Consider the following 23,783-nt stretch of genomic DNA (forward strand, 5'->3'; position numbering starts at 1 on the left):
AAGTGTCATTAGGTATACAGACTTCTTTTTACTAAATCCCAAAACATTAGAATGAAAAAGCTCTTTTTGAATCTTGAATAAGATGAAGTGTTTAAAAAAAAAAGCAAGATGTTCTGCATCATTGGACAGGTAATAAATTTGTGGATCTCATTCCCAAGAAATTACATTGGCATGAAATATTTTGTTGATTTTCATGAAATTTCATTCTTTCATTCACTAAAACTTGCTGAATCATCTTCTACGTGTTTTGTTGTTGTCACTGTTTAGTTACTAAGTCATGTCTGATTCTTTGCAACCCCATGGACTGTGACCCTCCAGGCTCCTCTGTCCATGGGATTCTCCAGGCAGGAATACTGGAGTGGATTGCCATTTTCTTCTCCAGGGGATCTTCCCGACCCAGGGATTGAACACAAGTCTCCTGCCTTGGCAGGCATATTCTTTACCACTGAGCCACCAAGGTTGCCCATTGTATGAATAATAGTAAGTGGAACAAACGTAGCCCCTGCCTGTCTGGGCTAATAGTCTAGTGAAAAAATAGATGTCGAACAATCAACACACACACACACAAACTGATAAATGCTATGAAAGAAACAGTACGGTGCTATTGGAAAGCGTCCTAGGGTTGCCCAGCCGAGATTTGGGTTAGGGTGAAGTGAACAGTGGTTAGAGGTTAACTAGGTAAAAAGTCAGGGAGAGGAGGCAGAGGGAAGAGGTGTGTGAAGTTCTGTGGAAGGGTGGTTTGGCTAAGCGGAAGAGTAAGAGCCATAAAATGGCTCATCTCAAAGGTGTTGTCAGGGAGGAAGGCCATACCTGTTCTGGCACAGCCACTCCAGAGTCCTGGACTGAGGGGCTGCAGGAGCTAATCTAGTGACATTTGCTAAACATTGTGATAGTTCCCAAGGATTCAAGGGGTAATAAGACACATTCTAGAACCTGCCTTGCACTGCCTAGGGATTCCTCCTCATTCTTATCAGGGACAAAGAAATGTAACTAATTACAATATAGCATGGTAAGTACAAGATCCTGAGAGAGCATAGAATTCTGAGAGGTCAGCCAGCTTTGCCTTGTGGGGTTTGGTTGGGATAAAGTGGGGTTTTGAAAGACCAGTGAAAAAGGAAGGCCACTTCAGGAACAAGCTCTACAACAAAATCAGTGTGTGAGGAGCAGCCTGATGCAGCAGGGACAGTGTACGTTGGGAGGGTGGTGGGATGAGAAGGCTGTTTGGAGATTGGCTCTCCGAGACCTGGGCACTGACTGGTGTTGAGGGAGCAGTGAGGAAAGGAGCCCAGTGGGATGCCAGGTGATCACTCGGGGTGGTGACTGACTGGGATGTGTGATGCCATACGTGGAGGCAGCCGCATATGGGAATGGCAGTGTCTGTGGAGAAAACTCTCCCAGTCTGGCCGAGCTGACATGGAGGGATGTGTGAGCTAGCCAAGTGAAGTCTCTGGGGACCCACAGTGGACTAGAGGTAGGAAGTCAGAGGACTAGAAGTCAGGCCGGGGCCAGGGCCCGCTCATTTATTTTCTAATAAACTTTTTATTCTAGAATAGCTTTGGATTTGCAGAATAGTTGTAAAGATAGTACAGAGTTCCCATAGATGGATTTATTTAGGTCCTGCTTTCTTCTCTTCCTTGAGTTTATGCCATATTGGAATGGGAATTCTTGTTTACCCAAATATTCCCACATGCATGCATATGAGGCTTAATGTGGTTGAAAAATCAAAACAGTATAAAAAGATAAATAGTAAAAAATCTCACTTCAACCTCTGCCCCGGCCGTACTGTTCACTCTCACTCCCTACAGATAATGATTTGTATTAGTCTCTTGTGTACTCCTCCTTCCAGTTTGTAAAATGTTATTGTTATTGTTCAATCGCTAAGCTGTGACTGACTCTTTTGCGTTCCCGTGGATGGTAGCTCGCTAGCCTTCGCTGCCCCTGGAGTTTTCCAGGTAAGAATACTGCAGTAGGTTGCCACTTCCTTCTCCCTGACTCAGGGATCAGATCCAGACTCCTGCAGGCAGGCAGATTCTTTACCACTGAGTCACCAGGGAAGCCCTTTTAAAATGTAAATGCACGCAAATAATAAGAGTATACCTTGTATGTTCCCTCCTTTCCTTATACAAAGATATCACATCATGGACACTGTTCTGTAGCTTGCCTTCCAGCAGAACAGTGTACCTCACAGATCAACACATAAAGACCGGGAAGGGAGCTGTAAGCCATCTGTGGCTACTGAACACTTGAAATGTGACTGGTGCAACTGAAAAACAGAATTTTAACTTTTATTTAAAATTTAAGTTTAAAAATTAAAGCACTGTAAAATATTATCCCACTAAACTCTGTTGATTTGGTAGGACTGCATTTCACGTTAACCATTTAAAATACAGCATCTCAGCTGAGCTGTGGTATAAGTGTGAATCCCACTGTTGCTGCTGCTGCTACTGCTAAGTTGTTTCGGTCGTGTCCGACTCTGTGCGACCCCACTGGATTTCAGAGACTTAGTACCAAAAAAAGAGAGAACATAAACTATCTTAATAATGTTTTACAGTGTTTGATCATGTTTTGATATATTAGTCGCTCAGTCATGTCTGACTCTTTTATGACCCCATGAACTGTAGCCCACCAGGCTCCTCTGTCCGTGGGATTCTCCAAGCCAAGAGTACTGGAGTAGGTTGCCACTTCCTACTGTATTTTGATGTATTAAATTAAATACTAAAATTTTACCAGTTTATTTATGCCTTTAAAATGTAGCTAGTAGTTTAAAATTACATAAGTGGTTCAAATTATACTCCTACTGGACAGCACTGATGTAGGACATCATGTTTTTTACAGTTGTTTAGTATCTCATTGCATAGAGTGTCATACTTTTTTTAACCAGTCTGCTGTTGATGTATACTTGAGTTGTTTCCAATCTTTTACCATTAAAAATATGGAGATGCTTAACCCCATCCATGCATCACTTCGTATGTGCAAGTTGATCTGTGAAGGGAATCCTCAGTCCAGCAGAGGTTGCTGAGTTGAAGAGTAAAAGCATCCATAGTTCTGATAACACCATGTTGCCCTCCATAAGGCTGTACCAGTTTGCACTCCTCCTAGCAATGCATGTGTGCACGTTTCCCACATACTTCCATTTTAAACAGCAGTTTCTACATGTTGGGGGTAATAATGAATATGTTTCTTTTTGCTGCTTCTGAGAGTTTTAAAAAGAAATCACAAACGGTTTGCCTGACTTGTTTTTTCATTAAAAAAAAAAAAGACTCCTATTAATAATAGAATTCTTAGAATCAACATTTTAGAATGGTCTTTTTTTTTCTCCTTTAAAAAAAAAAAAAGTCAAGGAATTAACCCACAGTTTTCCTGAACAAAAAATTTCTTTGCAGGTTGTAGCTTTCATCATATTCAAATCTAGGAAGAGAGATTTGATGAGAGTTCAGAAAACTTTTTTATAAAGAGCTGTAGACCTCCCACGTCCCTCCAGCGCCCCCTCTGGCTGTGGTGGACCAACACCGTGAGGCAGATGCAGTTGCTCGATTCTGCACGCTGTCAGTTTATCCCGTCCCCGACTGAGTTGTTAGTACTAAACGCTAAGCACTTCTCGTGAGCGGCCACAGTCAACATTATTAGTAAGCTACCGAAAAGTCTATCTTTACACCGTTAGGATCCAGCAGTTGTCCCTCCCTTGAGATTTATGTGCCCTCCCTCTACTGCTCTCTCTGCCTTTTTTGTTTTTTTTCAGATTGAAATGAAGAACTAGACATTCAGCATCCCAAACCAAACTGCTTCCATTTTTCCATACATAGGAATCTGAAAATAAGATTCTCATGAAGAGAAATCTCACTGTATAGTTGGGGATGTGGCAGATAACTTAATGAGTTAGTATAATGGAAACCTTTGGCTTCCAGGAATTATAAACTTGTATTTTGCCAAATCCTAGAGGCGTAACATTGTATTTTATAGCAAATATCTTTAATGGTTTGTTGATTTTCAATATGAAAAGGTTAAGAAAAGCAATACAGGCTGAGACTGTTAATGTTGATCATGACTCAGGAAGAGGACTGAGATACTGGGACTCATTGGAAGGGCCATCCTTGGCAGTTGATATTGAGTCATTTCTATTGTGCTTAAGTTATAGAATAACTAGATAGATAACTTTCTAATACGAAGGAGCGGCATCACAGCTATTCTTTATGTCTCTTTTGCTTCTGTTGCTAATTTTGCTTAATTATTTTGTTTCAGGAGGGGTTTTCACTCATTGGTAGCAAGAACTGGTTGAAGATTGTAAGACGCATGGATTGTCTGTTGTTTGGAACAACCATAAAGGTAAGATTCTGTGTGGCCAACTGTTTTTAAGCAACTGTTCATACACTTCTCATCTGCTAAGTGAGTACCGGAGTGGGTGCAGGAGCTTCTCTTTGCAGGTGAAATGGTACTGGGAAGAACACATTTGTTTAAGAAAGGTTTGCATTCTGAGCAAAACATGAAACAAGGACTATCGAGAGGCAGAAGCATGGTTCATAAGGGGATGTTGCTGAAGAACCAGGGCTGTGATTGATCTGTCAATACCTGCCTGACAGAGCTCTGCGACCATTCTCCATCTCCCAGCACAAATTGGGAGAAGGTGGAGTTACATCATTGTTTGTCTTGCTATTTAGATTTCAAAGGGGGTGTGCTTTCAAATGCTTCACTGAATGTTTTTTCATTTTTCTCTCTTTAATACTAAATAATAAAATTCCTTTTTATTTGCTTACTTGGTTGTATTAAACATAAAGAATGATCCTTATGAAAGCAACATGAAAACTAATCACCTGTATTATTTTCTTTCAGAAATAACTGTAAAAACCAATCTGTTAATATTCACTGACTAGATAATAACTGAAGTTCAGGTAAAAGATCCTAATTTTTATTGGGCTCATAGACTGAGAGTTGAAAGAGGTCTTCAAGAGCACCAGCCACTCCAGAGGATCCCCAGAGAATTCAGAGGGTCCATGAACTGCATGGATTTTCACTGACCTTTAACTGAAATTTATAATTTCGTTCAACGATGCCTGTTGGCATCAGACCACATTTGCACCAGTAGAAATCAAATGTCTTCATATCACTTTTTAGCTGTTTCAGAAATCTTCAATGTCATTTATGCTCATCACACCCCAGTGTTATGGTGGTGGTTAGTCCTGCTGCTGGATCTTTTTATTGAGTATATTAATAAGGAAGCATATATCTTATTAGAGTATAAATTAGTGTTAATAGTGTGATACATTAAGTATACTTCAGTATAATTGGTTTCCTTTGAACTTATATATTTTATGTGATTAAAAACATTTTTCTGAGTAGGGGTCCTCTGGCTTCATCTGACGGCCAAAGGGGTCCGAAGCACGTACTCAAAACACGCAGGAGCCCGTTTTCATTTTACGTGAGGGGACTAAATGCAACATAGGCCAGTAGCCAACTAGCTGTCAGAAAACTGGACCCCGCGTTGGTCTCCTATCGATGGTGTCATGTTGAATGAATGTATGTGTCTTCTAAAAAGCTATATTATGCCACGTGTCTGATATTTGAGTTTTAATTTTTTTGTTATTAATTTTTAAAAAAATAACTGTAAAGGGGAAAATAATTTGACTGCTCAAAAATAATCATTATTAACATTTTAAAGTTTTTACTAGGCATATATATTGTATCAGTAAGAATAATGTTCAGATGCATGTGACCAAAAATCCAGGTGTAATGGCCCCACCCCACAAAATAAAGGGTTATTTTTTTCACTAAATAGAAAAGCCAGAAGCAGGCAGTTGCTGGCAGTTGGCTCAGCAGCTCTGCTGTGCCAGAGTCAACGCCTTTGCAGCTCCCTTGGCCTTGCCTTCACATTTTCAAAATGGCTACTAGAGCTGTCGTATTTCATTCATGGGAAACCAGCTTCATCTCTTCCCTTTATAAGGAAAGCATAGACTTCCCTGTAAGGCGCTCTACCTCCCATGGTCCCTGAAAGATGTCTGCTTCTGTCTCAGGGACCAGAACAGCGTAATGTGGTCATCCCGATCTGCCAAGATTAGCCAATGAATGTTTGGCTTTTCCAGCCTCTGGTATGGATTGCCTCATGGCAGTGAACAGTGTCTGCCATATAGATAATTTATAATTTGGGGATTGTGGTATACAGAGGGCTTTGTATCCTGCTTTCCTCACTTAACATTGTATCTGGAACATTATACCAAGGCATTTCTTAGTCTTTGAAACATGATTTTCCGTGACTACCTAGTATTTGTATTGTTTGGGTGCACCATGAATCGGTTAACAAATTCCTTATTTTTCACTATTGTAAAAATGTTTTGATTTTCATTAGGATTTATTTACAGAGTTTTTGAGATAAAAGTACTAGAAGTATGAATGTGTATTTCGTAAATGTGCCCTCCAAATAGGTTGTTCCTGTTTCTACAGCACTGACATCTGTAAAAATGCCTATTTGTCCAAATCCTCTCCAACAGGGTGATATAATTTAAATTTAAAAACTAATTTCTAATTTGATAAGCAAAAATGAGCATCTTCCTTTAATTTTCATTTCTTTGTTAACTAGTGAGAATGAATATTTTTTTGTGTGTGTGTTAGCCAACCATCTGTATTCCTTCTGTGAATCACCGTCTACTGCTTTTGCCTCATTTTTCTCTTCAAAGTCTTTACTCTCTGTGTATAGAGATTACATGTTAAATGCATGTATTTTGTGTAGTTATATAATTTGAAAAGTGATTATTGATGTATATACCATATACTTTATATGTAGATTTTTAAATATTCAAGTTTAGGATCCTTTTGCCTGTTGTTATTGGAATGGTATTCTTTATCCAAAGATATTTCTAGCTGCCTAGTACTAGATTTTTTCTGAATTATTTTAAATTTAGCCTCCTTACTAAACTGCTATTAGCTCTGGTAATTTAATTTCTAGGAAAGTAATTTTATAATCTGCAAACAATGATAATTTTCTTCCCATACTTTTCTCACCTTACTGGATTATCTAGACCTTCCAGAACACTGTAATTTGACAGTTACACAGTCATCCTTGACATCTTGCTGACTTGAATGGGAACAAGTGTGTAGACATTAAGAACATTTCTGGCTGTTGACTGGATATTCTTTACCATGTTAGGGAGATACTCCTTCAACTATAGTTTATTTACTAAAACTTTTATCAGGATTACATATTAAATTTTAACTCCTATCAAAATCATTATTTGTTTCACTTTTTTTAATCCTTTGATATATTAATACTGAGCCAACACACTGTGATTTTTGCCTTATTTGGCAAAGGGTACACAACTTTTTTGTTTCTTGACTTGGATAACTTGTAGTTAAACAAGTATTGCAAAACAAACATTTTTCTGTAAATTGATAAATAGAAATATTTAGAAATAAAATGTTTGTTCCTTTAACAGAAATTTAACATAACTTAAATTCAAGGGGCAATAAAGATGATGTTTCTTTTCTCTTTGGCTGAAATAAGTAGATTGTAAAAGATCTGCCTACTTGTAACATGGGCTTCTTTTTTTTTCAGTAATTGTAATCAAAATGATCTTGGCTGATTGGCTAACAGTCGACATGTAATTCCTTATGTGAAAAGACTGATTCAAAGGAATAATGGTAAACCACTGTTGTGACTCACCTCCAATAACTCACTGAAGAATATTTTCATGGTTTTCTCTGGCCTCAGCCTTAAGTATCACCCCTTGGTTTCAAAGCAAAGGATCAAAGAAAATGTTGAAGTCCTTTTTCCGTACTCCCCCACCTCCAATTTCTACTTAGAGGAATTCACTGCTAGTGGTGGGATAAACTGCTCCAGTTGGGGTCCTAGTGATGATGGGGAACTTCTTACAGATCTGGGTGAATCTAAAACCAGCAGGAAGACATGGCCATGTTTGTGAGGATTCTCACATCTCCTCGGCTGTCTTCCTACGTGGTACCGACTGGGCCCATGTCTTCGTGTTGCTGATACCCTGTAACATTAGCTACAGAGCCTGCAGCTTAAGATCTCTGCATGGAGATGCCATTCACACTTGTGAGTCAGTATTTAATGGGCCCAATGCTTCCCAGAAGGTGAAGCCTCATTTTCTTGTGTGTACATGAAGATTAGTGTATAGAGACAAACACTAATCCTTAACGTTTGTTTCTTCAAGAAATTTTCTATTAGTTGTAAGAACTTGAAATTAAGTATTTTGAAGGAGAGTGGGAACACTTTAACATATAAGTCACCACTTTTGTTGTTGTTCTTCAGTCACTAAGTTGTGTCCAACTCTTTGTGACCCCATGGACGTCAGGCTTCCCTGTCCTTTACTATCTCCTGGAGTTTGCCCAAACTCATGTCCATTGAGTTGATGCCATCCAGCTATCTATCTCATCCTCTTTCACACCCTTTTCCTCATGCCCTCAATCTTTCCTAGCATTAGGGTCTTTTCCAGTGAGTTGGCTCTTTTCATCAGGTGGCCAAAGTATTGAGATTCAGCTTCAACATCAGCCCTTCAAATGAATATTCAGGGTTGATTTCCTCTAGGATTGATGGTTTGATCTGCTTGCTATCCAAGGGACTCATAAGAGTCTCCCCCAGCACCACAGTTCGAAAGCATCAATTTTTTGGTGCTCAGCATTCTTTATGGCCCAACTCTCACATCTGTACATGACTATTGGAAAAACCATAGCTTCAACTATGTGGGCCTGTGTCGGCAAAGTGATGTCTGATGTCTCTACTTTTTAATACACTGTCTAGTTCTGTCATAGCTTTTCCTCCAAGGAACAAGTATCTTTTAACTTCATGGCTGCAGTCACCATCTGCAGTGATTTTGGAACCCAAGAAAATTAAGTCTATCACTGTTTGCATTTTTTCTGCACCTGTTTGCTGTGAAGTGATGGGACTGGGTGCCATGATCCTCGTTTTTTGAATGTTGAGTTTCAAGCCAGCTTTTTTGCTCTCCTCTCTCACCTTCAAGTGGCTCTTTAGTTCCTCTTTGCTTTCTGCCATTAAGGTGGTGTCATCTGCATATCTGAGATTATTGATATTTCTCCTGGAAATCTTGATTCCAGCTTGTGATTCATTCAGCCCAGTATTTCACATGATGTACTCTGCATATAAGTTAAATAAGCAGGGTGATAATATACAGCCTTGGTGTACTCCTTTCCCTATTTTGAACCAGCTGTTCCATGTCTGGTTCTAACTGTTGCCTCTTGACCTGTGTACAGGTTTCTCAGGAGGCAGGTAACGTGGTCTGGTATTCCCAACTCTTTCAGAATTTTCCACAGTTTGATTCCACAGTCAACAGCTTTAGTGTAGTCAGTGAAGCAGATGTTTTTCTGGAATTAGCTTGCTTTTTCTATGACGTAGTGGATGTTGGCAATTTGATCTCTGGTTCTTCTGCCTTTTCTACATCCAGCTTGTACATCTGGGAGTTCTTGGTTCAAATACTGCTGAAGCCAGACTTGAAGGATTTTGAGCATTACCTTGCTAGCATGGGAAATGAGCACAATTGTGCAGTGGTTTGAACATTCTTTGGCACAGCCCTTCTTATGATTGGAATGAAAACTGACCTTTTCCAGTCCTGTGGCCATTGCTCACTTTTCCAAATTTGCTAGCATATTGAATGCAGCAGTTTCACAGCATCATCTTTTGGTATTGGAAATACCTCAGCTGGAATTCCATCACTTCCATTAGCTTTATTCATAATAATGCTTCCTAAGCCCCACTTGACTTCACATTCCAGGAAGTCTGGCTCTAGGTGAATGACCACACCATCACGGTTATCTGGGTCATTAAGGCCTTTTTTTTGGTACAGTTCTGTGTGTTCTTGCCACCTCTCTTAATATCTTCTGCTTCTATTAGGTCCATACCATTTCTGTCCTTTATTGTGCCCATCTTTGCAGGAAATGTTCCCTTGGTAACTCTATAATTTTCTTGAAGGCACTTAAAATATAGTAATTTGGGGGATTCCCTGGCTTCCCAGTAGTTAGGACTCTGTGCTTTCACTGCTGAGGGCCCAGGTTTAATCCCTGGCTGGGAAACTAAAGATCTCACAAGCCATGTGGCACGGCCAGTAGTTTCCTTAGATGATAGACACCAGAGACAGTCTATTTGGGACAGTTCGTGGCTATTATATATGCATAAAAGACTTTCATTTCACAACAAAGAGCTCTTTCTGACTTTTAATTCTGGCATAAAAAGAAATCGCCTCAAGATTTTCAACCTAGGAGTCCTTTGGTTAACCAAGTGGCAGGTTTTCTGTCATGGTATTTTGATGCTGAGGATGTGGGATGAAGATGTAGCTCAATTTTAGATTTCTCCTGATGTGCCTTGGCTTTATCTTGGGTCCACATGTATTGAGGTGGTATTTCTGGTTTCAGATGATAAGCTCAAATTCTGTCTAAGAATTTTATAGAAGGAACATGGAGCAAATCATCAGTTAGGCTGTCAGACATACAACTTTCCCTGTCATTTCCTGGAACTACATTCCAAAGAAACACTAACTGTCCAAACTCATTGTTGTGTACACTCACATAGATAGGTAGATACCTCTAGACAAGTGGTCTGAGATTTTTGCCCTGCTTATATACTTAATAATTATCTGTTCCTTTATATAGTTTTCATCTAGTGATGAGGTGCAATTTTTTATGTGATTACTCTCAAAAGGTTAATTACAGAATCATCATGGAGATAGCTGATACAAAGGTGCTACATATAGATGTCCCATTTGTACAGTCTCAACTAGCGAGAGGTGGAAATAGCTAATTAATTGTAAACAAGAAAGCTCAGTTTCACGTAAGATTCATAGAATTACCAAAAACTGAATGTGGAGTTCTCTCATCAGTTCTTTCCCTTTCCTTCAGGGGGTTAGCTTTCGAAGACTCTTGATAATTTGGGGTTATTCATCCAAGAGAAAAATGACTAAGGAAATGAATAGGCAATACTCAAAAATATTCATATTTTTTCATTGTTGGAGGGGGCAATGATAATGGATTAACCTTTATACTCAGGGGAAGAAAGTTAATGAATTTAAAAATGAAGAGAACCCGAGAGAGGCAGAAAAGGGGCAGCAGTGTCTGTGGGCATGGCGCCTTACCACTACCTAGCCATGCCCAGTTTTCTGTATCCTAAAGATACGGCTTTGTTTGATGGTTTTATCTAGAAATTTAAATCATGTAAATTGTGAACAAGAAAATCAAGGATTTCTGCTTATAGAAACTTTCAGGATTTTGTTAACTACAGTTAGAAACATTTTCCAGTTAGCAATGTGATTTGTGTATTTAAAAAATACAAAATGCTATTACGATGTTAGCATCCGAATTTCTTTGCAGAAGAAATTGAATAAAGGTACACAATACACATCACCTATTTGGGGTGGCTTTTGGGTAAGCTGCGTCTTCTAAAACTAGACAAGATATCAGACTAGAAAAAAAGGCAGCTACTTCTGTTAAAATAAGAGGTTTATTGTTGTTATTGTTACAATTTAGTTCTATTTTTAAACTTACAGTAAAATAAATTTGATGTGGTTGCCACACTTAAAATTTTTAATTGCATCTCTCCCACATTTGCTGGTTTGCCAGGGGATATAAATCATACAGCTAATTAAAGGCAGCATGTGATTGATTTGTCTGTGTGATTTGTAGGTAAGTCTGGCCTCTTTAAGGATAAAAGGGCACTGCAAATTAATGAGATACACTGGCTGTCAGCATTTGCCTGTCCCCAGATCCCGTTTTGTTTTTCAGATTCACTGGCTTGTTTAATGTGGTATCTATCTGGCTAGCTCTTCTATATACTCAGGTTTGGAAAATTTTGTTCAGCCAGGACTGTTAGCTTCACTGATTCTCCACCTAAGCAATTAGACGGTATGCAATCTTTGTTCCAAAGTAAGATAAAACGTGGATCTTTTACTGCAGTCAGTATAGTGACCTTCCTAGTCTTTATGATGGGCTTTTCCATTTTTTGCTGATGTCAGTCCCTTGAAGGAAATGAATATATTATGAGGCACAGCTCCCAAAAGGGAAAAGAAAACTAATTATTGGCTTTTCTATGCCCACATCAACAATCTAGGGTAACTGCTCCCTTATTGACACGCCTTCCCCTGCAAACAAAGGGAAGACCCCACAGTAAATAAAAGTAAAGTGATATGACGAGGGTTGCTGAGGATAACTTTTGATTTGTCACACAGAACAAGAGTCGTATGTTCCGGGTACAGTTTAGTGGAGGCTCCAGAGAGCAGGCACTGGAACACTGCTACAGCTGCGTGCAGAACCTAGCCCAGTACATCACCGTCCAGGTACCCGACGGAATCAGCCAGGAGTTCAGGCCAAGTCCTGGCCAAGGGAAGGGCTGTGTGCAGAGCATCCCACCACAGCATGGCGTAAGTAGGCAAGTAGGTGGATGAGAAACCTGAGAAGGTAATGCTCTGGGGGGGCCAAAATCACAGTGGAATTTGCCGAGTCCACCACATTTGTAGCTTAAAGATATCTAATGTTGAGTGACTTACTTGTATTGACATATATATAATTATGGTGTTAGTTTCAGGTATACAATATAGTGATTTGATATTTTTATACATTACAAAATGATCACAACATCTAGTTACCATCTGTCACCACACAAAAGCATTACAGTATTATTGACTGTATTCCCTGTGCTGTACATTATATCCCTATGACTCTTTTTTTTTTTTAAGATTTATTTATTGTTGGCTGCACTGGGTCTTCATTGCCGTGCGGGCTTTTGTTTTCTCTGGTTGCAGGGAGTGGGGGCTGCTCTAGTTGCAGCGTGTGGGCCTCTCACTGCAGTAGCTTCTCTTGTTGCAGAGCACAGCCTCTAGGCGCGTGGGCTTCAGTAGTTGTGGCACATGGGCTTAGCTGCTCCACCGCATGTGGGACCCCAGTCCAGGGACCGAACCCATGTCCCTTGAATTGGCAGAGGGGGGTTCTTAACCACTGGACCACTGGGGAAGCCCATTCATTTGTAACTGGAAGTTCGTGCTCCATAATCTCATTCACCCGGTTTGCCTATCCCCCCAGGTCTGCAGCCATGTTTGTTCTCTGTGTTTATGAGTCATTTTATATTTGTTTTTAGATACTACACATTTTATTGTGTATATATTGGGTGGGCCAAAAAGTTCATGCAGGTTCTTCTGTAACATCATAGGGAAAAACCCAAACGAACTTTTTGGCCCACCCTATATATATACACACACACCTCATTTTGTATATATTCCAGTGTGTGTGTGTGTATACATATACACACACATACCTCATCTTTATCCGGTCATTTATTGACAGACACTTAGTTGTTTCTATAGCTTGGCCACTGTAAACAACGCTGCAGTAAACATAAGGGGGAAATATCTTTTTGAATTAGTTTTTGTTTTCTTTGGATAAATACCCAGAAGTGGAACTACTAGATCATATGATAATTGTTTTTAATTTTTAGAGAAAGCACCATACTGTTTTCCATAGTAGGTATCAATTTACATTGCCACCAGCAGTGCATAAGGGTCCCTTTTCTCCACATCCTCACCAATACTTACTTCTTGTCTTTCTGATGACAGCCATTCTGACAGTTGTGAGGTACTATTTTGTGGTTTGATTTGCAGTTCCTTGATGATGAGTGGTGCTGAGCATCTTTTCATTTGCCTCAGGAAAGGGCAACAAAAGCAAAAAATAAACAAAATGGGACTAAATCCAACTAAAAAGCTTTGCATAGTAAAGAAAATCATCAACAGAACAAAAAGACAACCTATTGAGTGGGAGAAGGTATTTGCAAATGATACATCCAGTAAAGAGTTAATACCCAAAATAACAAGAACTCATACAACTCAGTATCAAATAAAACAATCTGATTAAAAAATGGGCAGAGGACTTGAATAGACATTATTCCAAAGAAGACACTGAGTTATTTTTTAAATTCAAGGTTGATTCTCACTGTAGATACGTATAAGGCTAGAAATTAGATTAGCTGGGAGTCTCAGGTGTATCATGGGTGTTACTATAGTACCGTGGTTCTCAGAGTATGATCCATGGACCCTTCCCTGAGACCTTTTCAGGAATCCACAAAGGCCACATTATTTTTGCAATAACATTCACATATTATTTGTCCTTTTTCCTGTATTGATACTTGTTATTTAATGGAACAGAAACATTGTGAGCAAAGCTGCTGTCACCTTAGCATAGATCAAGGCAGTGTCATCTAGCCGTACCAATAGTCATGTTCTTTCTTCACTGTCACTGCAGTAAGAACCAACTAACAAAACCATCTGCGTTCTGCAGCACGATGGCTTTCTCCTAGGAAAGCACCTGTATGACAGCACCAGCTTCTCTTTATGGAACACCATTATTACTTAACAACAGACGAACTATGATTAGATTTGGGTGGCTGGTGGACATTTTCTCAAGTGAATGTAGTTACTTCAAGTAACTACAAGAAAAGTACTTCAGGAAAACAATTGATAGTATTTATTGACAATGATGAAATAACCTTTCCAAGTGAAAATTAGAATCTTGAAAAACTTGTACCTGCCACTTGAGCTTCACAGCTTCCTAACCCAGAAGACTTTCTTGATGGTACTGGTAACGAACATGATTTTTAAATAAGTACATCACAAAATCTTTCAACATGTGGAAGACCTGTGCTGCAGAACCATGCACGGATGAAGGATCCAAAGTGTGCGCTACATCACTGGATTCGGTTTGTTTTTGTACCTGTTAACTTCCCTCACCTGTTTCTCTATTTTACTGTTCCCATTCCCCTCTCCTCTAGCAACCATCTGTTTATTCTCTGTATCTATGAGTCTAGTTGTTTATCCATGCCTTTTAATGTCCATATAAGTGAAATCATACAGTACTTGTCTTTCTCTGATTTACTTCACTTAGCGTAATACCTTCTAAGTCCATCCATTTTGTCACAAGTGACAAGATCTTTTTTATGGCTGAATAATACCACATTCTCTTTATCCAGTTATCTATCAATAGACACTTAGGGTTAATCTGCTCCCACATCCTGGCTACTGTGAATATTGCTGCAGTGAACACAGGGGTGCATATATCTTTTTGAATGTTTTCATTTTCTTTGGAAAAGTACCCAGAAGTGCGATTACTGTATCATATGCTAGTCCTGTTTTTTTTTTTTTTTAATTTCTCTTCAATAAACAGTGTTGGGGAAAACTGGACTTTCTCATATCATATAAAATCATACAAAAATAAAATCAAAAGGGATTAAAGACTTAAATGTAAGACCTGAAACCACAAAACTCCTAGAAGAAAACATAGGCAGTACACTTTTTGACATCTTGGCAATATTTTTATGGATCTCCTCAAGCAAGGGAAATAAAAGCAAAACTAAAAAAAAAAAGTCACTGTTTTTTGTGATCACTGTTGCACAGCAAGGGAAGCTATTAACAAAATAAAAAAGGCTGCTTACTGAATGGGAGAAGATATTTGCAAATGGTATATCTGATAAAGGGTTACTATTCAAAATATTCAAAAGAACTCATACAAATCAACATTAAAAAAAAATTATAAAATGGACGGAGGGCCTTGAATAGACATTTTTCCAAAGACAAAACAGATAGCTAACAGACACATGAAAAGATGCTTAGCGTCACTTATCATCAGGGAAATGCAAATCAAAACCGCAATGAGATATCCTCACACCTATCAAAGTGGCTGTTGTCAAAGACAAGGCATGGAGAAAAGGGAACCCTTGGTGTGCTCTTGGTGGGAATGTAAACCGGCACAACTGCTATGGAAACCAGTCCAGAGATTCTGCAGACCAAAGAATCTTCTTTATTTTGTTGTTTTATAACAAGAGTATAAAAAGCTCATTGCTATGATTTAAGATTCTGTGTTGAAATTAGCCTTTAATCATTTGTTGAATTTTGATGTGAGACCAAAGAGTATCCACAATTAGCTGAAAAACATTTTTAAAAAATAACTTTTTCCATCTATATATCTGTATGAAGCCAGATTTTATGTATTTCAACCAAAGCAACATGTTGTCAGATTGAGAAATATGAGTCCAGCTAGATATTAAAAGAGAATTGCAAAAACTGTATTTTTGTTAGGAAAGTTATTTTCATTAAAATGTTTTTAATACTAACATATAATGGATTTATAATTTTAAATGAATATTTAAAACTTGTTTTAATTCCTAACATATAAATATCAAATAGATGTAACTCAAAAGCTGTCTGAGGGCCTCAGTAGTTTGTAGGAATGTAAAGAAGTCTTGTGATAAAACTTTTGAGAATAAGTTACAGAATTTCTCCTGCAGGTACATCTTCAAGCATTTCATTGGCAGAGTCCCACATGCTGCTAGCATAAGCTACCTCTGCTCTTAGGATGAAATTCCAGTTTCAGGCTGGGTTTTTTATTTTCTATTTTGAGCAATGACTTTCCAAACCTGGCTTTCCATTACTTCATCCTGTAAGTTCCCCTTAAACTAACTGGGCCAAGACAATTCATTTTTACTGTTTTATCACCAACTTTCTTTTCATAGCGTATCTGGGGCAAACAGATTTTATATTATTTATCATAAAATGTTTTTCTTTAAACAAGTACTGTATGGTTTCCCTTTGATTGTATTTAGTTTGCCATATTAATGTTTTAGAATTCTTCCCCTTTGTTCCTGCATGACTTTTTGTGAACATGTCTTAACACTAAAGCTGGTTTTCTTACAAACACTGGATCTAATTTAAAACATTTTGCCTCATCAGCTTCTATTAAGAATCCCCTCTCTAAAAATGGAATGATATGGCTTATTATAAGATACTTTGTTGCTTACGATCCTTTACCCCTTAAATAGATCGCCTTTCTTTGTAGGTGTCACTGACCAGCTATTAGACTGAGCTTATAGTACCCAGTGCACGCATGGGGTGCAACAGGAACCAAACAGGGTCCCCAAATTTGGGAACTAGGTCTAGAATGCGCTATAAAGGTAATGATATACATGACATACATATAGTAAAGATACACACACATCAGGGTAGAACCTAAATACTATTATCTAAATATGAAAAGAAAAACTGAGACAGTACCTTAAAGTAGGCCGTGGGTCGTTAACTACAGTGGCAGATGAAGGCCCTGGCTCTCTATTTAAGCTCATCCCAAACACCTAGGTAGAAATATCCCCAAAGTGGCTAGAAAATGTTCATGTCTCTTCTTGATTCTGTATTCAAGGCCTCCTTGGATCTGTAGTTTGGTGTTCTGGGTAGATGAGATGTAGAGTGCTGTGCTCTACACTATGTCCAAAGACCATAGGCTTTGGAATCCAAATGGATTTAGGTTTGAATCCTTGCCCTGTCAGTAGCTATGTGTTCTCATGCAAGTCACTTACCACGTGGTGAGACTGAAATTGTGTCTATAAAGCACCCTGGCAAATACTTAAGTAAGATGATTCATTATTACTGCCAGTCATGTTACCTTTTCAGATCTCTTTTGCTTTGCAGGTGAACAAATAAGCATACCAGTCAGTCTTTTATTCTCAAGGGTTAGCACTCACCAATCAGCAAGGCCATAGTGAGATGGAGTGTCTGAGGCTGCAGAGCAGGAGACGAAAACTCCTAAGGCTTGTCCTCAGCTACCGCTGTTCAAATTTGGTATCATGCTCCCTTTTTCAGAATCCAGCTCCAGAGGTGCAAGCTCTGGCCAAGCTTTAGTCATCTTGCTGGTCTCCTCATTCAGGTGTCTTTTTCCCAGTACTTGTATTACTTTTGTCTAAAATAGTTGTTCCTTTTTTTTTTTTTTTTTTTTTTTGCAAATTAGGGGTTTTTCCATATCTTTTTATTTCAAGTTCTTGATTCACTTCCTGTCTTGCCTCTGCCTTGTAATTTTGCTAATTGTGGCCTAACCAGGTGTTTCTTCAACCTGAGGGCTTCTGAGGCAATCCAGCCTATGACAGTTCCTAGCTCCTCCTCTGTTAGCACTAGAAGTCCAGGAGGTGGCAGCCAAGGGCTCGTTCCTGTGTGCATAGAACCTGCCATCTGTGTACACTTAGGTGGAGGACTGTCCAGCTGACTTCCACTGCTTCCATCACACTTGGCTGTAGATCAGTGTATGTGGCATATGAATTTTGCTTAGTCTTTCCTAGTTGTTTGAAAAACATGGTGTGAGCTGAACTGATGTCTCCTAGGAAAACCTTAGAGCTGGAAGAAATATCAGGCAGTGGAATCGGACTTTTCTGGATGAGGGAAAATGGGGTTTGCCTAAGGATTCCAGATTCAGTAAAGCTCCTTACCTTTTAGCTCATTTTTATTTAGTATTCCTGACTAGTTTTCTTTCCTTTGTTCTTTTCTTCCTCTCTGTCCCACCACCCCATTTTTGATGCCTCCAGATACACATTTCTTCTAACACCCACTGAAATTAGCAGGACATTTACTTTAGCAGTCAGAACATACTGCTGATACACACCCTCCAGGGAGGGCCTTGGATTCTCCGTGTGATACCACCAGCTCAACTGTCTGGAGATTATTAGTACTATAAGTACCACTGCTATCCAGAATACAACTAAGCCTGCAGACATGTGGCTAGGAACGAAGAGTGGTGGGGCTCTTGGAGAAGTTTTTGTTTTTAGGTAGAAGCAGCCTCTTATGCCTCCAGGCTTTCTCCTACACCTTGTTCATTCTGTTTGCCTAGAAAACATCCTGAGTTCTGCTCAAGAACAGCCCCTCCCGTAAGAAGTAGCTCGGGCTCTGGAGCATTCCTACCCCTCATGCTTATTAACACACACACCCTTCCTGTACTGCCCTCTACTGCAAGCCTGAAGTCTTATACTCCCCTCCATGCCAGCACTTCCTCAGTTGCATTCAAGTTGTTTTACTTGTTAGATTCTTACTGGGTTGTTGGTTCTTGCGGACCAGACCTCTCTCTACCTTATTTTCTGTGGCTCCCTTCCCTTTTTCCTCCCAATGTCTAGTGCACAGTAGACACAAACATTGTTGAATGAATATATCTAGGAATTTACTAACAGAAGAACTTATTCATAACCTCAGAATGTCTAAAATGAGATTTTTTTTTAAAGTTACAAGATATTGTTATCTTGCAACTATAGTGTTCCCCCTGCCCCCATTTTGCTTTTCTACAAGGAACATGTATATTACCCGAGTAATAATTTATAGAAGGTGACAAATCATGATCATCAGAAGCTGGGCAATGTCCACTGCCCTGCAGTACCAGCACACGGTCCTGGGCTGGGCCTTTTAAGACAGAAGTATGCCACGGCATCAGGCAGGAAAAGGCACTACCAGCCTGTGAGACCTAAGGAACACCAGGCACAGAGCAGGCGCCTCAAATTTTATCTCTGTATCTCTGCTGTGGCAAATCAGGTTAACAGCCAACCTTAAACCAGGACAGACTACACCAACAATGACTTTAGTACCTTTACTGATTTTCTTTCTTTTAACATTAATGCATGTGTTCCACTTTTTCAATGGCCTACGGAATTTATGACTATGTTCAGCCAGTCTCCTAATTGCACGTTGTTTCACTGCAGAACTCAGAGCAGCAGCAGTGGGTACCGGCTGGCACAAGCAGTCCAGGAGGAAGGACCTCAGTGGCCTGGTTAGCTCAGGTAGGGCCTATTTCCATATTCAGTTTTCATGTCAGGAAAAACAGTGATCCCGAAGAATTTTGTATCCCTCTGTTCAATCCACTGTTCTAGAACAGTAACTTAAAATGTTACTATAGAAGACGATAAAGACAGAGACAGGCCATTTCCACCTATCCTTGTTGTGAGATTAGACATGATGGCACATACTGAAGAACTGTCTTCCTGAGGAAATAAAAGACAGAAAGTGGTCTATAATGTTAGACTTTAAATGCATGAGATAAAGAATTTATTCACCACCTTCCTAAAAGAGGAATGAAGCTAAGAATTTCAGTTTAACTTTGGAAATGAAATTTGGAAACTCTTTTAAGACAAATATCAATACGAATTTTAAGTTGGATCAACCATAGTTTCTGTAGGGGCAGATCTTCAGTGTGAGGATCTCAGGTTAAGGATGTATGGAGCCCCAGGAAGACTCTGCTCTTACCACAGAACTGCTTTTGCACGTGGCCTCTCCACTTGAATTTTGCTGTTACCAAACACTCCTGCAGAACTATTCATTCAGGCTCAGGGTTCCTGAGGCTGGTCTCCTCCTCACTGCATTCCCTGCTGTGCTTTTACACAGCAGGTTCTCAGCCAACAGTTTAGGCTTTCCCTAAAATTCTGCATGGAATTCATCAATATCCAATTTTAATAAATTTCCTTTCTACTTTATCTATTAAACTGTGCTAACAGTGGTGTAAGAAGAAGATATGGGTGTTTTCTCCACCTGGCACACCACTCACGCAAAATAAATGGGCAATCACAGATTTTAAAACCTGAAAAGTAAGAAGACTAAATAAGAATTCATGTCTTTCAGTAAGTCAGCAACTATGACAGAAAAAATTTAGAAACCTCATTGTCCAGAAGCAGGACAGACTTCATAGTTCCCAGTCTGTAGCCTTGTATCTGCACCAGGATTATAGGTTAACTGAATCAGAGTGACTAAGCCACAGAAAAGCATGAGCAGAGCAGGGTGTGATATCCTTATTCGGGAAGTATCAGTTGCTATAAAAGATGAACCTCGACTGAGTTTATTTACATTATATAGAAGAACCATGTATAAAGAAAAAGCATCAGGCTAGAAGCTCAGATATGTTACTTGTTTGCTATAACCTTCTAAACAAGTCATTCTTTGAATATAAATTGGTAAAATTCTTTGAAAGCAATTTAGCAATGTAGATAAAATTTAATATCTTATTACCTATAATACCATTTCATCTACACAAATATACATACAAAGATGTTTTTCAGTAATTTTAATAGTAACAAAATAGGAAACAATTATTCACTAATGGGATACTGAGTGGTTAAAAAGTACCATAACCATAAATGAGATAAAATATAGTCAATAAAAAGTGATGTCTGTCTTAATCTGTTGACATTGGAAGATATTCATAGTACATTGTTTTTTAAAGGCTACAAAACAGCACACATGATTTGACTTTTGTAGTAAAGACATACACACAAAATAAGTTTGAAAGGAGATACACTACCATGTTAATAGTGGCTCTTGCTGGAGAACAGGGCTTCATATGACTTTCATTTCCTTCTTTCTACCTTTAGATAGTCTGAAAAGCTGGTTTGAATTTAGAAAAGTCAGTTTCTATTATAGATAGTTCCTTGAGAAATGTCAACTATATACATATACACCAAACCATGCAGTCCATGGAAAGGGTAGAAAACCTACCTACCTAGCAGAATTAACATGAGGAGTGAGTAAGAAGGCTAAGGCAAGGCTCAGAAGCAGGTGGACCACACACACAGCTGAAGCCGTCTTCGTTGCTTGGGTCGGTGCATCTTTTGCCTAATCTTCCAAACTGCCAAGCATGGTCAGGCTTTTTTTTGAACTCTCCTAATGTTTAAATATTGGCAGCTTAGTCAACTGACTTTAAAATACTACAGGTTACCAAAGAAGACAGAGATGACAAATAAGGATGTGAAAAACGTGCAGTTGTATATGACATCGTTTATATGACATTCCGGAAAAGCCAAAACTATATACAGTATGGAGGACTGATCATAGTTGCTAAGAGTTGAGGGTTTGACCTTAAGAGTAGATAGCAGTGAGGGAATTTCTGGGGGTGATGGAAATGTTCTGCCGTGATTGTAGCAATGGACACAGGCCTCTACTTGTCAAGCCTCATGGACAGAACCAGAGAAAGACAGCAAGCTGTGTCCTTGGGATAGTCAGTTTGTAACCTATTTATTACATTCAGAACCCAATTTCCATATGATGAACAGCTCACACCCATTCTTCCACCTATTAGGTGGGATGGATGAACTAAGTGGAGTTCATTCATTGATAAGACTTCTCAATCTACAAACTTAATCAGCACTGTACTCTTCATTAAAGCAGTCAGTATCTTTGCAAATCACTTTATTAGTATACTTGAAATACTTAAGGATACAAGTTTACCTCACTTTGTATGTATATTTAGAAACATTATGTAAAGGAACTTGCAAAGCTAATTAACACTAATTTTTGGTGTCTTATTTCCCAAATCTTACCTTAAGGCAGTTTTTCTGTGTTCTAGTACTCAGGCTGTTGCTTTCCCCTGTAATCTCTAATAAACTACTCTTTTGGAATCCCCACAGTCTCTCATGGCATCAGAGGAGCTGCCACTTGTTTATGAACGATCTGCATGGAATGCGGAAGGGTTAGGCCCCTTTCTACGCTTGTGCCTCATGGATCAGAACTTCCCGGCATTTGTGGAAGAAGTGGAAAAGGAACTAAAAAAGCTGACAGGGCTGAGTGGTTAACATTCTGTGTATCTACAGAAATTGGGAGTAATGGGGAAAAAAATGCTTCCTCCTAAGATTATAGAGAATAAAGAGTATTATTCCAACACCTTTTATCAGTTTTATTTTTAAAAACAGGTGAATCCACTTTTTACATCATTGCACTTCAGCAATTACACAAAACACAAGTACATGCATCTACCAATTACGCACCGCGTGAGACCCCTGCTGGGTGTGAAAATCTACACTCAATCAATGAAAAAATACAGTGTCAACCTCAAAGAATAACTAGTTGCATAGAATACCATGCTTTAACATTTCAAGATCATTGAAAACAAAAGGTAAATTATAAAAGTTTGCCTTAACTCAATGTACAATTAGGTTTTAACACATCAGTGCAAAAGGATTTAGGAATTTACATGATTTAACAAAAGAAAAAAAATAATCATTTTAAAAGCAATCATACATATATACTGTAATTCATTATATCCATTCAGTGAATTGTTCCAGCTTCTTATCAAAGTCATGTTAAGCCCTTAAAATTATAGATTTCAGTTTATATTACTCATCTTTATGTACCAGAACTGAACAGTTTCCTCATCTGACAACATACAATAAGGAATGAGTATCAGCAGCTTAAAAATGAAACAAGCATTTATTTTGGATTTCTCCCACCCCAAAAAATATAAATATATATATATATATTTATATACTGTATATATCTGTATGTTTTGCGGAACTTTACAAAAATGTATCACTAGATGGCAGCAGTGCATTTTAGAGCTTTGCCAATTTAACAGCTGCATTAAGTAAAAAATGGCGCATGCATGATCTGACCCTCAGGGGTCACCTTTTCACTTCTATTTAAATATTTTAACAAAAAAATAAAATAAAAGCAACATTCACAGCACATCAAGCCCAAAATAGTTTACACCTTCTACACTGAAGCATTGTTTAAAATGTACCTGGCTAGATCACCCTTACAGGAGAGGCTAAATAAGGCATGCTTTAGACAGTCGTCATGGTGCTGCTCACTTGAAAGGGGAAAGAACCAAAGAGGTCCAAGCAGAAAATTTAGCAGGTCATGTTGCCACCAGTTTCAGGAACCTAAAGATCTGTGAAGAAAGTAGAAATTAAAAGGGAACATGCACTATTACTTAATAGGACACCAAGCACCACATAAAGCTTTGGTTCAAACAGCATGCTCAGGGATGTGGTGTGAAATTCTGATCTCCATGTGCCTAAGCAGCAGGCACTCTGGCCCAGCTGGGCCTGGCCACCATTTCTGCCTTGCCCCCACAAGCAAAGTGGGACCAACTGGCCTCAGGAATAATCCACCTAAGAAGGTGACAATTTAACTTTTACCTCTTTTTAAAGAAGTAAAGTGGTAAGGTGATGCTTTGAAACATCATACACACTCTGAAAAGCATCTATGTTTTACAACTCAGCTGAAAAT

The 23,783-nt window shown here is 38.9% G+C and overlaps 2 protein-coding genes across 4 annotated transcripts in view; one reads left to right on the plus strand and one right to left on the minus strand.

The window, feature by feature from the left end:
* The window catches only part of REC114 (REC114 meiotic recombination protein), a 112,135-nt gene extending 89,701 nt beyond the window's left edge, over nt 1-22,434 (plus strand). Inside the window, exons 3-6 of one of the 2 annotated variants that reach the window (XM_019968249.2) lie at nt 4,240-4,323; nt 12,177-12,368; nt 19,493-19,570; nt 22,184-22,434. In XM_019968249.2, coding sequence (XP_019823808.1) covers nt 4,240-4,323; nt 12,177-12,368; nt 19,493-19,570; nt 22,184-22,348 — 519 coding nt within the window. In that variant the 3' untranslated portion in view covers nt 22,349-22,434. The remainder of the gene's footprint in view (nt 1-4,239; nt 4,324-12,176; nt 12,369-19,492; nt 19,571-22,183) is intronic. The other variant, XM_070797053.1, reaches the window with a different exon arrangement.
* NPTN (neuroplastin) overlaps nt 22,435-23,783 on the minus strand; it is a 33,266-nt gene continuing 31,917 nt past the window's right edge. For both annotated transcript variants that reach the window (XR_011568746.1, XM_019968245.2), the window contains one exon: nt 22,435-23,442. The gene's annotated coding sequence lies outside the window, so the exon portion shown is untranslated. The remainder of the gene's footprint in view (nt 23,443-23,783) is intronic.

Source organism: Bos indicus, chromosome 10, assembly GCF_029378745.1.
Source record: "Bos indicus isolate NIAB-ARS_2022 breed Sahiwal x Tharparkar chromosome 10, NIAB-ARS_B.indTharparkar_mat_pri_1.0, whole genome shotgun sequence".
Taxonomy (NCBI): domain Eukaryota; kingdom Metazoa; phylum Chordata; class Mammalia; order Artiodactyla; family Bovidae; genus Bos; species Bos indicus.